The sequence below is a fragment of the Panthera tigris genome, chromosome C1, assembly GCF_018350195.1.
Source record: "Panthera tigris isolate Pti1 chromosome C1, P.tigris_Pti1_mat1.1, whole genome shotgun sequence".
NCBI lineage: Eukaryota > Metazoa > Chordata > Mammalia > Carnivora > Felidae > Panthera > Panthera tigris.
This window is the reverse complement of record NC_056667.1, coordinates 176,610,719-176,626,640: the sequence shown is the minus strand read 5'-3', so window position 1 is coordinate 176,626,640 and position 15,922 is coordinate 176,610,719. Positions and strand designations below refer to the sequence as shown.

Genomic DNA, 15,922 nt, shown 5'->3' with positions numbered 1-15,922 from the left:
GGAACATTCCTTCAGTCATAAGCTTTTATTAAGTGCCAATGATTTGCCAGGCAAGGCAGTTATAGAACTGGACTTGAACTCAACTCTTAATTCATGTCCAGGAAGCGAGAAGCTTGCTGTATGAGGATGCTTACAGAGTTTTTAACAAATGACGTACTCAGAGAAATACTCTTTTTGAGAATAAATCCCAACAGCTTTTTTGTTTTATTTGTTTGTTTGTGATGAGACTACCCAGCCTAGCAATGGGAGTAATATAATTTTTTTGTCACGGAAAATTTCAAACATACACAACAGTAGAGAGAGCAGGAAAAGAACTCCAAGTTATTTTCACTCAGCCTTGAAGATCAACTGATGCCAGTCTTATTTCTGCTAATCTGACCTACTTCCTGCCTCCCCACCACCACAGCTAAAGTACAGTTACCATATCATGTCATAGAGGAGTAATTTTTGAAGCGCACATAAACATAGGAGATAGGATATTGTTTAAAATAATTTATTTTCAGGAGCACCTGGGTGTCTCTTTTGGTTGAGCATCCGACTCTTGATTTTAGCTCAGGTCATGAGCGCAGGGTTTGTGGGATCGAGCCCCACGTTGGGTTCCATGGCATTCTCTCACCCTCTCTCTCTGCCCCTCCCCCACTTGCACTCTCTCTCAAAACAGATGAATAAACGTTAAAAAAAATAAAAATAAAACAATTTATTTTCTAATGAACGTGAAATGCTACTCATTCTGGCTTACATGTGATTTTTGGAAGTTTTCTCTCAAAAGCAGTATTGATTTAATGCTTTCCTGGGACAGTTCTTACAGTTGGAAATTAACTACTAAGCTATGGCTACAAAAATATTTGGAATTTAAAGACGGCATTAAAAGAGTCAGGATAATATAATGAGAAAGCTCCTTTTGATAAATAGCAAAATCGCATGCTCCAGTAAAGCATGGGCCTTTACAATATTGTAGGATTTTAGTAAGAATACAATAAATTGTTGTATAATTCTAAAACCTTAGGGGGCATGAGTTATGGTTTTAAGAAAACTCAGAATTGTTACCAGTTCCAAATGAGCAAAAGAGTGTCACCCATTTTAAAGAGTAATGAAAGGAGGGCGCCTGGGTGGCTCAGTAGGTTAAGCTTCCGACTTCAGCTCAGGTCATGATCTCATGGTTTGTGAGTTTGAGCCTCACGTCGGGCTCTGTGCTGACAGCTCGGAGCCTGCAGCCTGCTTCGAATTCTGTGTCTCCCTCTCTCTCTGCCCCTCCCCTGCTCATACTCTGTCTCTCTCTGTCTCTCAGAAATAAATACATGTTAAAAAAAAAAAAAGAAAAAGAAAAAAGAAAAGTTACTGCTGCTTACCTTGATTATGTTCAGTCACAGAATAAGGTGAAGGCAGCACCTTGTTAAACAGTAATGAAAGGACTGTATCTTACTTACCCTAACAGTTCTGAAATTTGCTGCATCATCCACTCCATTAACTTTGGCAGAGTCCAAACTCAGGTAGTTATATCTGCTGAAATCTCGCTCGAGTGTAAGCTTATCTATTGAATCACACATACGTGTTGGTAAGTTACTCAGTAAGTCCAACCGCCTTTAATATCTCATTCCTTAAAACCTCCAGATGAAAGTGACTTTCATATATTAGATACTGAATCAACAGAACAAAAATTGATACCCAAATACCAACAGCATTTTTCTAAAATCTACCTTTACCACTGTTGTACATATTTCAAACTACTTTTTACATTTATTTGTAGTGAGCCCCCTTCCGTATTTTTATAATACAAAACATCTTCAATATACTATTTCATTGTAACATGATGTCTGCCTAGTGATTCCCGCGCCATTGAACATTAGGGCAGCGATAAAGGCCTTCATATAAAATGTCCTTTGGATTCTTTTGAATTACTTCATTGGGATATATTCTAAAAAATGGTGCGCCTGGCTCTGATCATTTTACAACTTATTTTGGATTGCTAATTAGCCCCCAGGAAGAAGTCCTCACTTTGAAGTGACACCCACAAGCTCTAAGCCGACCAGGGCCTGACAATTCTGCCAGCTTTGTCCTTTTTAATCACTTTTGCTAATACATGTAAATAGTGAACACTTCAGTGCTGTTTTAGCTTACACTTGTTGATTATTAGTGAGAATGATTCTTCCCCAAATGTCATTTACTTTCTATACTTACAATTTGAACTATTTGCTCAAAACTTTTATCACTTAGCTATTCATTATTGGATACTATTCTGATGGACTTATATTAGTTCTCTAAAATAGCCAGAGGTCAGATTTTTAACTCTTTTATCAATTACAAATGTTTTCCCACTATTTTTAAGTTTTCACTGAGCAATTTTTTTTTTTTTAAATAATTGTTCTCCTCTCCTGGCTCCTGCTAATTTCTTCTTCCTCAGTGAAACAATTATATTCTTCCATTTTATTGTTTAAATTTATGATTGGGGTGCCTGTGTGGCTCAGTCAGTGAACCATCCAACTTCTGCTCAGGTCATGATCTTGTGATTTAGGAGTTCGAGCCTGGCATCAGGCTCTGTGCTAACAGCTCAGAGCCTGGAGCCTGCTTCAGATTCTGTGTCTCACCCTCTCTCTGCCCCTCCCCTGTTTGCGCTGTCTCTCTCTCTCTCCAAAATAAATAAAACATCAAAACAAAATTATGATCCACCTCCTCCAATATTCAGTTAGCTCTTTGAGTAAACCATCTGAGACCTATGCACAGCATCTGGTGAGACATAGGGACATACAGCAAGCAAATTCTGGGGTAGGATGACAGAAGCAAACATACCACGTTCTTCACTTCAACCACAGTCATAGAAAATTTTGAAGAAAATTAAAAAGAATGCTTTGGAAAATGCTTTGACACTACAAATTAAATTAAAACACAGAAAAAGGGACTTACTGAGGAGCTCTTCAGAGGCACCAGAGAGCAGCTGATAGAACACGTGGAAGTTTCTTTCACCTCTCGGTTGCTTAACAACTCGAGACTTCTCTAAAAGATCTAAAGAGAAAAGAGTCAAATCATACTATATTATTAATTTGCTTTCAAATCTAGCATGGTTCTTCTTCCCCACCCCCCCCCCCACTTTCTTTTTCATTTTCTGTGTTTAATGAAATAATAACAGAAACTACATTTTCAGTTCTTTCAGGAAGAAGCCTCACTATAACTAAAATTACCAAATTAAACAAACCAGGTTCTTTTCAAACAATAGTAAATATGCAAAATAAGTTCAACACATTCAACAAGCTGATTAAAGACAAAACATTTTCCATATTAATATTCTTTTGGTGTTATATGTGATACTTTCTTTGATTCCAGATACTTTTATCCAGTGATAAGATGTCTTACCAAGTTTTCAAACTTTCATGCAAAAATGAAGGAAGGAAGGAAGGAAGGAAGGAAGGAAGGAAGGAAGGAAGGAGGGAGGAAGGAGGGAGAGATGGAAAAAAAGCCAACCAACCACAAAAAAGACATTGTGGCAGTACACAAGAGGTGGCAAAGTAAGTACAATGGCAGAAGGGATTCCTGTCTGAAGTCTTGCGTACCACCGACCAGTGATATAACAGGGGCTCTGGATTCTGTAGGCACAAGCCAAACTGAGTTACAAAATTCTGAATCAGTGATCCCATTATTAATTTAGAGAACACACACATTTGATTTCCAGTCAGGCTGAAATCTAAACATTATCAACAAATGAGTGAGAGAGAAAAAACGCGCAAGTTCTCTGGGCATGGTCATTGAACTTCTCAATTTGTATCTCTGGAATCCATATGAGCATGGAAAAAGGAGCCTAGGTAGAATGAAAGATTGTGGATCTGGTAAATGAGAAGTCCTAGGGTGTTTCCCAGACACAGGGTCATTTATAAGAATGAAGAGATGGGTTACAAGGACACATTAAACTGACTAAAACAAGAACAAAAATATGTAAATTCAAAACTATAGTAACGGGATGCTCCCGAGTTTTCATTTTCATCTCCAGCGCCCATTTGACTTGGATGACTGCCAACACCCTCCCTCAAATCATACATGGAGGATAATGAAGACTTTATATTAAGCAAAACAAAAGAAAATTGAAAATTGAAAAGCATCAGTGAGACAAAATTTAGAAAAGAAGGGGTTGTGTACTACTCATCATCTCTAAGGACTGACTGTTTCAGTTAAGAAGTAAATACTGACGCACAAAGCAGAAGACAGAACAAGCAGATAAGATAAAAATGCAGTTTGCTTGTACCGATCATGTGACCAAGCTCCTATGGGGTTCTAAGAATACAGGCACAGTTTCAGAAGAAAGAATCTACAGAGCATGAGCAGATTCTTCATGGAGAAGCTAATCCTCATAGGAAACTCCTCGAGCCTCGAAGAAAGTAACTCAACTGCATGAAAAATATAAACAAATGCTACGGTTCACTTCATCTGTTCACACACATTTCCTTCAAATCAGCTCACTTACTGCTCACCCACTACGCGCCAGGACTGGGAATGCACCCAGCACCGACTGCAAATATGAAGACGTTCGAGAGCCACACCTGCTCCCGATTTCTCCCAGGACCCAAGCCAACAGCAGCAACTCTTTCCAAGGTGGGATGGCAAGGCCCTTAAGAAAGAGCAGGAGGTGGGGGTGGGGAAGGCAGAATGACCATGTGGGTCAAAGCCCACAACCCCCAGGCTCTTCCCATAGCGTTAAGAATACTGCCATATACCTTGAGAGTACTGGCAGCCTGCTTCCCTCTCATTTCATAGGCGCACCTTACTAAGGATGACAGCTGTTTGATGTCATTTATCTGGTCACATTCTAACAAGCAAATTGTGGTACTTCAAGACATGAAATAATACCCTCAAAGCAAGACAGGGCCACACTGTACAATGGCAATGCATTGCCAGCCTAATGCTTGGCGCTCTTTGCACAAATGCTGACAGGAAATGAAGAGTATAAAACGGCGACAGCTAGAAGATTTAGCAGAGAATAGCCACCAAGTTCAAGAACAATGTGCACAGCGTGGAAAGGAATGTTGGTCTATGTACTTCTTGAACCACACGTGCTGATACGATCAGTGATTACTATCATTTTCAAATATGAAACATACTACAATGTGTGTTTAAAAGGAAAGGTACAAAGGGGAATAGGAGGGGAACTTTCACTGACCTGCTCTGCATTCGTGCTTCTCATTCGTAATCCTATTCAACCCCAAACACCTCCCCTGAGTTGGCTTTATAATCCTTATTTTATATAGAAGAAAATGAGGCTCACATCACACTGTTACTAAGTGACACAGCCAGAATTGAAAGCTTCAGGTGACTAAGATATCACATTTCTGCTGTTTGTAATTTTCCAGCAAAAAGAATGCAAAATCCATAAACACTAGGAAAGGCCATACTTTACATAAAATACATGACTTCACCTAAGCAACTCAGTCACAAAATAAAAAACCTTTTATTACAAAGCAGTTGAAGGTTTTATCACCTAAAATACTTAGTGTATTACTCCAGAGCTTCCTATTTCTTTATGACTTTTCTCCTAAGTTACAAGCTTCTCGGTAGAAAAGTAATCAGGGAAAAGGTTTGCCCCAAATAATTTGCTGATGCGTAAAACCATTCCCTATTCTACTTTTTTTTTTTAATTTTTTTTAATGTTTATTTATTTTTGAGACAGAAGAGAGACAAGAGCATGAATGGGGGAGGGGCAGAGAGAGAGGGAGACACAGAATCCGAAACAGGCTCCAGGCTCTGAGCTGTCAGCACAGAGCCCGACGCGGGGCTCGAACTCACGGACCGCGAGATCATGACCTGAGCCGAAGTCGGATGCTTAACCGACTGAGCCACCCAGGCACCCCCCTATTCTACCTTTTTAAAGGCGCATGCACCAACATAATCTAAGAGTATGAAGCCATATCAAATAATTACTCAAAGCACAGAACATAAATTAAATTTGCTATAAAGACTTGCTACCCGACCAAATTAATTTACTGAATGTTCCCCTGAATTAAGTCAAAGCAAACACCGGCTAAGCCTTCCTTTTGGCCTCACGTGCTCCTGCCACCACTGACTGAGCCTCTGCTCAGAAGATTTAGTAAAGAACAGTACAGGATATGCCAATATCTAGTGGAGATATCTAGTGGAGAAGACAGTAGGAGTCTCCATGTATTCCAATGCAGATGCATTTCTTTCTCCAAATACAAACTTAAGTTCCCATTAAATCTGATACAAACTTACACTTTAAGGGAATAAATAAATCTATCAAGCCATTCTAAAGGAGAAAACCAACAGACAGGGACACAGGCTCTGGAAGCAGAACTTCCCCACCTACCCCAGCATGGTATTGCCACCTGACTATTACCAGAATGAGCCTGTCATTCAGGGGCTTTCCGAGTCCTGACTAATTACCAGCTAGTCTACGGCAGGGACATGTGCCTGTGCACAGCACAGGCCAGCCTCCCCTCAGTACAAGACATGAAAGAAGTAAAATGTCCGTGTTTTTTGCACCTGCTGGAGAAGGAAGTCTTTTAATTGGCAAAGGAATAGCAGGATAAGTAGTGGTTTGGAAGAAAAGAACATCACATTACTTTAGAACATAACAGATGAAGGATGAGATGGCAAGATTAAATGTATTTTATGTATAGTCTACCTTCCTGAAAAAAAAGAAATGGTCCAAGTCCAAGGCTTAAGGAATCATCAGCTTTTTTGCTAGGAAGGCTAGAATGACAATGAAAGTCCATGATGCACAACACCGACCCACCCCCAGAGATCCTGTGCTCCTCTCCAATTGCTCAGAGATAAATATTATGGATCCAGTGTCCGAGTGGCATTCAGGTTTTCCGAATCCATTTATGCCCCTTCACTGATGCATTCAGCAATACCGATGGGCCTGCGCTCTAAGTAACCAGTGAGTTACAGAGCATGACTGATGGTAGTTTCAGCGGAAAACTCTATGAGCTTAAGTGTGCTCATGGATTAGGGTGTACATTCTAAAGTCAACCTTGTACTTTTCCTGGAAATAGACAACAAAGCCTTCAAGGATGACAATCAGGAAGTTTCACTAGTAACAAATTTTAAAGTCAAAAAGACGGGACAAAGGTCTTCTTACAAATTGCACCGTGAATGCGTGTTACAGGGAGAGCAAATGAGAACGCTCACCATGGGGCTCTCTCTAGCCTGGGGATCACAGGAATCTCCATCCACCCGCAGGCCACAGGTCTTGACACACATGAACCACGTGGCACGCCACAGCATGACAATTTTACCCTGACCCCCACGTCCACTGCAGCATTGTAATTTTTAAGAAATCAGCTTAAAGTTTTCTCAAAAATCAGTGTCCTGGAATTATTAAGTCAACACTATAGGTAGCTGGACCCAGTGTATGAGAAGCTATGCAAGGGTTTCTGTGTCTGCATGTGCAAACTGGGCTTTAAAACACTAGGCAAACTTGGCTTATTATCTCTCTAATCAACTACTGTTTTTTATTATAGCATCTGTTTACATACATATAGCACATGTGTATTTTCACAACTGATTTTTTCTAATATAAATTTAATGTTTATCTATTGATTAAAAATTTACTCACATAGGTATATACCTGAATCTAAAACTCCATACCCAACTCTGAAATAAAATTAATGAGATACAGCCCATGATATCTTATTATTAGATATACTATCCTAATTAATTTAGATATATTTGAACAAACACCTGGCTTCTTCTATATTTGTATATAATCTTGTTTCATGGCAAACATACAGTCTTTCTTCAGAGTAAACATATTTTTTTAAATTTTTTTAAGGTTTCATTTATTTACTTTGAGAGAGAATAGGGGAGGGGCAGAGAAAGAGAGAAAGAGAGAGAATCCCAGGTAGGCTCTACACTGTCAGCACAGAGCCCAACGCAGGGCTCAATCTCATGAACCGTGAGAGAATGACCTGAGCTGAAATCAAGAGTCGGGCGCTCAACCGACTGAGCCACCGAAATGCTCCGGTAAAAATATTTTTGTAAAAGAAAAACCGCCACAGTAAAACCGAGAAAAAGAAAAGCATGGATTTTTATACAAAGCCATCCATTACAGGGTAAAAGAATTGCTCTTGGAAATTTGTCTTATTGCTACGGATACTTCACAACCAATGATTGATTATTTCTGTCTTCTTTGGAAGCTCTGAATATTGAAGCACTAAAAAATGCCCAGCCTTGTATTATAAACCAGACAAGGTGTGTCTTAGTTTCTGGCGAATTTCGATCCTAAAGAAGACAGGTTAAAAAGACACTGTTTATTGATGAATATTCACTCGCTGTTGAGAACAGACTCATGTACAGGTAATCTCCACCTCCGCATCAATATTTACATATTCTCAGAAAACAAGGCAGAGCAGAGTTTCCTTTAGGAAGTATTCCAACAGGCAGCTTTGCTCCTAGTCAGCACCTTGTCATCAATAATAGCAAAGGTATGATCCAAAAGGAAAAAGAAAGTTATAAATCCCAAACCATCTAAAAGAGTAAAACTATATTCCATTTCCTACAAATGGCATGGATGTGGATATATATAAACACGTAGACAGCACATAAAAGTGTAAGCCAATTGTATCATAAATTCAAAAAAATATAAAGAACAGGAGTTCAGAGACTGGCTCCGTCCCCCCTCTCCCCTGTGAGTGGGGTCCTTGTTCCTTCCTGCTCTAAGGATGCCTTGTGGAAGGATCTCCTTAGACTAACTCCCTAGCCTCTCTCAGCCTCTTCCTCACTCTTCACCCAGGCAGGAGGAGGGACTTCTCTGAGCAGTAAGGTGTGGAGAGGGATGTGAGCATGCACACACACTTCAGCCTTCTGGTTCCCCCCACTGTGTTCCCATTCAGCTTACTCTGGTAAGTAAGTAAGCTCTACTTACCAGCGCTCGAAGATAAATGGGGCAATGCACACAAGGAGAGGCCAGGGGTTGCTTAACGCTGTGATGCCTAAGTCTTGCCAGGCTGCCAGAGGACTACTAGCACACCTGCTTGGGTGAGAAACCAAAAGCCACTTTCTTCAACCTTGCCTCTAACAGTAAGAAAGCTGCATCCTCTCCAAAGTGATTCCTGTGCCTATTTCTCAGGATTCCAAACTGGGTGGGGGAAAGTAGATTGTCTATTAGACCACTACATCAGTTAGTTTTTGCTACATAACAAATTTTCCCCAAACTTAGCAGCTTGAACTAATAATACCATTTATCAGTTCATGAGTCTGAGCATCACCTTCGCACTTCTGGTCTGAGCCAGCTTGGCTGATCCCTCCTGGGCTTATTCATAGGCTGGTGGTCTGCAGGCAGCTGGTTGATCTAAGGTGCCCTCACTCACATGTCTGGTGGTACATTCCACGTGGTCTCTCACCATCCAGCAAACTAGCCCAGGTTCACCCACATGGTGGTAATGAGAGGGTTCCCAAGAGGAGCATGGGAGGACACACTCCAGTAAGGAACCAACTTTCAAGTCTCTGGTTGTGCCATGTCTACTATTGTTCCATTGACCAAAACAACACTCATGGCCAAACCCTGAGTCACCGAGACAGGGGACTGCTCAAGGGTGTAGACACAAGGTGAGAAATTATTGTAACCATTCCTGAAAAAAATCTATCAGATTGGAGCTTATTAAAACAAAATGGTGACAAATCATTTGACATTCTTCCAATTGAGAAGTGGGACCTACGTGCCTCACCTCTGACTCTGGGCAAGCTTGTGCCTACTTTGACCTAATAAAGTACAGTGGAAGTAACACTGTATGATCTCTCAGACTACTGCAGGATGTTTCCTCTTGGGACACTCTCTCTCAGAACCTAGCCACCTGTGAGAGCCCACACCACACAAGGCCACATGTAGGTGGCTCCAGTCAACAGTCCCAGTTCAGCACATGCTTTGAATCATCCTAGCCCAGGAGCCTGACATGTGACATATGATCAAGCTTCTAGAAGACTCCAACATCCACTCCACATCCACTCATGCAAGTCACACCCAACCAGTTGTCTTCCCAGCTGAAGTCCCACATATCAGGGAGACAGGCCAACCCTACTGTGCCCTACCTGAATTCTCGATCCCCAGAGTCCAACGGCCTATGACAGGGCCATTGTTTTACACCCTACTAAGTTTGGGGTGGATTAATAAGTGGGCAACAAACTAATTTCAATATTTGCCTTCCTTCATAATTCACAGGATAGTATTTCTCTCAAGCCAAAAAGAGAAGGCAGTGACAGATGAAGTTTGAATACCAATAATTTTGTTGCCTTTCTGGGATTTAGAAAAAGCCTTTAAAAATGAATAGCATAGAATATTCAGATATATAAAATAAGTCAGCCATAGGGATGTACTGCACAGCATATCAATTATAGCTAATTATCCTGTACCGCATATTTGCAAGTTGCTAGGAGAGCAGACCTTAAGAGTTCTCATCACCAGGAAAGAAAAGTATCTGTAACGATGTACGGTGGCCAGATGCTAACTAGACTTATTGTGGTGATCATTTAGCAATACTTATTTGAAATCACTATGTTGTACACTGAAACTCACATAATGCTGTACGTCAATTATATCTCAATAAAAAATTGTCTTAAATATTCCAGATAAAATTACCCAATAAAGCAGGAGCTTTATTTCTTGATAAATCTGTCTATGTCACAGCGATATCACCTGTTATTTCCTGTGTGCTTGCGTTTATTAATTAATTCAAGAAATATATGTTAGGTGTCAGACGCTATTTTGGTTGGTGTCATTCAGCAATGAACCACACAAACTAAGTTTCTGTCCGTATAGGACATATATTTGGCTAGGGGCTAAAGACAACAAGAAAGTAAGTATGTAATAACGAGAAAAAGTAAACATTTACTGAATGTTTACTAGGTGCCAGGCATTGTTAAAAGAGTTCAGATGTTAAAAAATTTACACCTTTTCACAACACTATGAGATCGGTACTCTTACTACCTCATTTCAAAGATGAAAAACTGGGAGACACAGAGAAATAAGTAACTTACTGTCTCGTTGTTTAGACATGAGAAACCACATGATAAGAGTTGCTCAAGTAGCCTCATAGATATGCCCCAAATAATGAAGTAGGGAAAGGTAGGACCTGCCTATATTTAACCAATTCCATCTTCAGTTCTGGATTTACTGAGCACCTGCTGTGTGTCAGATATTACATGAGCTCTTCATACACTCCTGTGAACAGGAAAGCCATACCTCCTGTCCTTAAACTATTAAGGACAAGTATATATGCACACCTGAAACAAAAGGCTTTTTTAGAGCATATCTATCGATGCTATTCTTCTTTTAGGAGATAAAATCCCTCCAGACTTTTCTCACATTTTCTTCACAGTGAAAACTGCCATCAAGTGCCACAGCTATAAGAAAGTACCTAGACTATTAATTAAAGCAACAGGTTGCCAGAAGTTTCTAGTTCATAACACTAGGTCCAAAATCTTCAAACACAAATGTATAAATCGTATGACACCTACAAGCATTAACAAAGTAGCAGAAATACTACCTCATAAAATAAGATGTGCTAACTCTGCTTCCACATTTTATCTTCCCTACTGAAGCATGGGTGCCATTTTCTATTTCCATTATGCCCCTTGCCTAACAATAGTAACCTTAGAGATACAGTTGTCAGGCGAGTTCAAGACTTAGGTTTTCAAGCATCCCTCTTCTAGAAAGAGAGAGTAAGTCATGGGGCTTTCTCTTCCACTCACAGGGAGCCCAACTAGCTTGGCTGATCACGTGTCTTCCTCCAGGTATTAAGTACAACCAACGATGATCTACACCATTACTACACGGCTGCTGGAAGGTGAGGCAAAATATTGACTTCCCACAAAATGGCAAATCTTTTCCTCTTTTCTGGGCTACAAGAAGCTAACTTTTGGCAGTTTAGAGAGAACAAGAATGAGTTTGCCCATTGCTTTACACCCCTGAAGCCAGGAGACAGCAACTCCCACTGACCACCTATGAGTCAGTGCTCTATGTACATAGGGTGAAATTTCCTGCTCTTAACACGCATGTAGTCTTTTCCTTTCTGAAGCAAAGGGTACTCTAAAATACAGGGTGTTCCCACTACCACAAATTTCCATCTAATTTCATTGTGGGAACAAATGGTAACGAACACCATAAAAAATCCATTCATGAGGATATATTAATCTTAACTGGAGATGAAATGAGTGTTTAATATTTATTCTCCATGGATACTGCAAGAATCAGGGGCAGGAAGACATTTCTGTTTGGAACATACTCTTCAAAATGTAAAACCTAAGTTACTTTCTAATACTTACAACACAATAATCCTTAAATATTTTCCTAGAGTCCTCAAAAGCAATTTTGATTCAGTCATTCCACAATGTTTAGATTATTACCCTCATTTTAAAAATAGGGTATTGTTAAATTAATAACTAGAGTTCATCTGTCTTGTAAAAAGTGCTAAAGATATATAAATATCTTTCAGAATAAAAATTAAGCATTCCTTGAAATGGCGGTCTTCAAACCGGGTCAAATCCTTTTTCCTTCACAGCTATCATGAGCCACCAGACGTTGTGCGGAAAGCTTACAAGGGTGGTCATCAGTGCTTCTGGTTACATCATATATGGTTTGCATGAATACTTTTTGTTTCCATATTTGACATAAAGCCATTTAACCTAAGCAGCCAGTTTCATTTCACATTAAAGATTCTCTTCAAACGTTTCTCTGACAAGTATATATTTTTAAAAATATGGCTTAATCCCAATGTATGGCACACAAAGGGGAAACTAAAATAGAAAATCAAACTATGTAAAAACTATAGAACAGTGGGAACGGGAAGAACCATAGAATTCCTCCACTTCAATCCCACTGTTTCAAAGAGAGGAAGCTCTAGAGGAGGCTGGGTGGCTCAGTCAGTTAAGCGTCCGACTTCAGCTCAGGTCATGATCTCACCGTTTGTGAGTTCGAGCCCCACATCGGGCTCTGTGCTGACAGCTCAGAGCCTGGAGCCTGCTTCGGATTCTGTGTCTCCTCCCTCTCTCTGCCCCTTCACAGCTTGTGCTCTGTCTCTCAAAAATAAACATTTAAAAAACATATCCCTCTGCCACATTAAAAACACACACACACACACACACACACACACAAAGATAAGGAAACCCTACCCCTAGGTTTCTCTCTGAAATGTGATTTAAAAACTTAAAAACAAAAAATCAGCTACACATTTTCCTCAAATCACTTAAAATGTTAATTTTCAAATGGCATTCCTCTGGTTCGAGTTCACCAGCAAAGATCTCAGGAGCCCCCAGAGGCGTTCTGGGGTTCTGGCTACTCATCTTCTTTACCAGATCAGATCTTGTTTCCTCTATTTCCTATTTGGGGTTCAGTATACAATCTCATTTGAAGGAAGAATGCCACTGCTATAACAAATCTAAAGGGCACTGTTTTGGACACCTGAGTCAATTTATTACCTTTTTTTCTAGTGCAAACTTAGATTTTTTTCAATCCCAATAGGTGGTGAGGAGGCCAGCGGTGATGGGAGGTTCAGTGGTGCGGCCTCAAAAACATAGAAGGATTCAAGAGGATAACCAGGCTGTGGTTCCGGGAGGAAGTGCACAAACCCTAAGTTGTCATTTCCTATTTTCCAAATGCAGCAACTACGAAATCAATACGAGCAGAAATATGAGAGCAGTGCTGTACATAATGCAGGTTCAAAGTCACTGGAGAAGGGGCCATATTTACAACAATCACGCCCACTTTAGAAAACTCTGGACCTGGGGCTGTTCATTTTTTCACCTTTGACAAGGACATTTCACTTCCATAATCACTAATCATGACTAAGGGAGGCTAATAAATCTGTAGTTATTCCTACCAGGTTTATCACATGTTAATTATCTAATTACACCAAGACAAACAAAATTTCCCACAATAAAATCTGAAGTACAGGTCCACTCATTTTATTGAATAAATGTTACCCAAAAAGTTACTAAAAAGTTATTAAATTAAAAAAACTGTATTTTATTTTTTTTAACTGTTTATTTATTTATTTTGAGAGCAGAGAAAGAGAGAGAATACTAGTGGGAAAGGGGCGGGGGGTGGGGGTGGGGGAGAGAATCCCAAGCAGGCTCCAGGCACACAGCACAGAGCCTGACAAGGGGCTTGAACTCACTAACTGTGAGATCATGACCTGAGCTGAAATCAAGAATCAGATGCTTAACTGACTGAGCCACCCAGGTGCCGCATATTTATATTCTATTTTTAATCATGAAATAATTTTGTTAAAGAAATGAACCATCGCAGGATCCTTTTTGTTAAATAATTAACTTAAAGACCTAAAGAATCTAAAATACGGTTGGACTAATTCTTATTTCTTTAGCAAACTTTTAAAGATTTTCAAAGACAAAGACTTTAAGTGATCTTTAAAAAAGATTTAGACATGCTAAAACAATCTGAAATCACAGTCTAACATAACACATAGTCTGAAACACATTGTCTAAGAAAAAGAAATTGTATTCTTATATCTATCTCTTAAAGACTCAAGTATCTAAAATATTCTAATATATGTTTTGCTATTCTGAACTTCTTTGAAAGGATTCAAGTAAAATACTCACAGTTACTTATCACTCCTCCCAGTGGATCGCCTTTAAAATCAAATTCAATGTCCATATATTTGCCCTGCCAAAGAAAGACTTTGTGAGTTTCAAGTTGACCTCAAAATATTCAGTCAGCACATCTTCTCAGAAAATAGCATACTAAGCCCTTTATACATTTGTTTAAATGTAATTAACAGACAATTTATGTGACCATGAGGCTAACAATATGCCTCCATAAATAATTCATACTAAATACCCCATTAGCTCAAAGCTAACATATCATGTTGCTAATTTAAGAATAGATCTTCTTAGGCAACATGTGACTTTTCCATTTCAGATACGTGTTTCAAATCTCTGAAGTGTGTGGGCATATTCAATTCAAGAATAAAAACTGGGGAAAGGCAGTACTCCTTGTATATGCACTAGTCGGGAATATAAATTATTTCACTTTTATAAGCAAAATGGTTTTAAGCCATGGCTAAGAAACTCCCAAGCATACTGGATAGTGGATAAAATGGAACACATAAAATACTGTTTTTATATCTACTCAAATGAAATGCATGATTATATGGTGTGGCCAATCCAGAATCAAAGACTGATCATTATTACTCTCTTTGGTCTTTGATCCAGATTATACAGCAATATATATATCCCAGGTTCCTATTACATTTTATAGATGGTATTTTAAACACACAGAAACACACATGGAGTTTCATACTATGATTTTTAAAGAACTGGTCTATAACTATCTAGTTAAAGAGTAACAAGTATAACAGAGTAACCCTGACAGCTGTTTTTTGTTTGGAAAAGGGATTGTTGATCTAATAAGTGGTCCTTTTGTTTCATGTTCTACTTTAGTAATAGTCACATAGATGGCTTGTAAATAATTCTCCCAAAGAATTACCACTTTAACTCCTTCTGTTTTCAAAATCATAGTAAGGGGGAAGAAACATGATCACATGGCACTCAGTCAACAATGCAATCTGTGACTTTTTATTAGCTTATATATGCTCCCTCGCCCTTTTCTTTCTTCATTGTCAAGGGTCACCTGTCCTAAGTCTTCTCTTATTCATTAAGCAAATGCCTATTAAGCATTTCCTAGATACTAACATAGACACAAGGAAAAAAGTGAGCACAGTTCCCACCCTCAAGGAACTTACAGCCTGAGGGGAATTGAGGTAGGTAACGAGGAGATTTCTGTGTCTGGAGATAGATCCTACAGGGACACAAAGAAAGGGGGACGAATGGTAAAGTCGACCCTAGCTTAAATGCTAAGTATCAGGGTTAAGTAAGGCAGCAAGGAGGCGAGAGAGCAGGAAGGAGCAGGCATAAGAATCAGTATCCATGGACACCTGGGTGGCTCAGTTGGTTAAGCATCTGACTTCGG

General features: G+C 39.5%; 1 protein-coding gene across 4 annotated transcripts in view; it reads right to left on the bottom strand.

The window, feature by feature from the left end:
- The window catches only part of MYO1B (myosin IB), a 187,585-nt gene that overhangs the window by 59,683 nt on the left and 111,980 nt on the right, over positions 1-15,922 (bottom strand). For all 4 annotated transcript variants that reach the window (XM_042994938.1, XM_042994939.1, XM_042994940.1 and 1 more), the window contains exons 7-9: positions 14,554-14,617; positions 2,902-3,000; positions 1,428-1,531 (exon numbers count right to left, since the gene is read on the bottom strand). In XM_042994938.1, the coding sequence (XP_042850872.1) occupies positions 1,428-1,531; positions 2,902-3,000; positions 14,554-14,617 (267 nt within the window). The remainder of the gene's footprint in view (positions 1-1,427; positions 1,532-2,901; positions 3,001-14,553; positions 14,618-15,922) is intronic.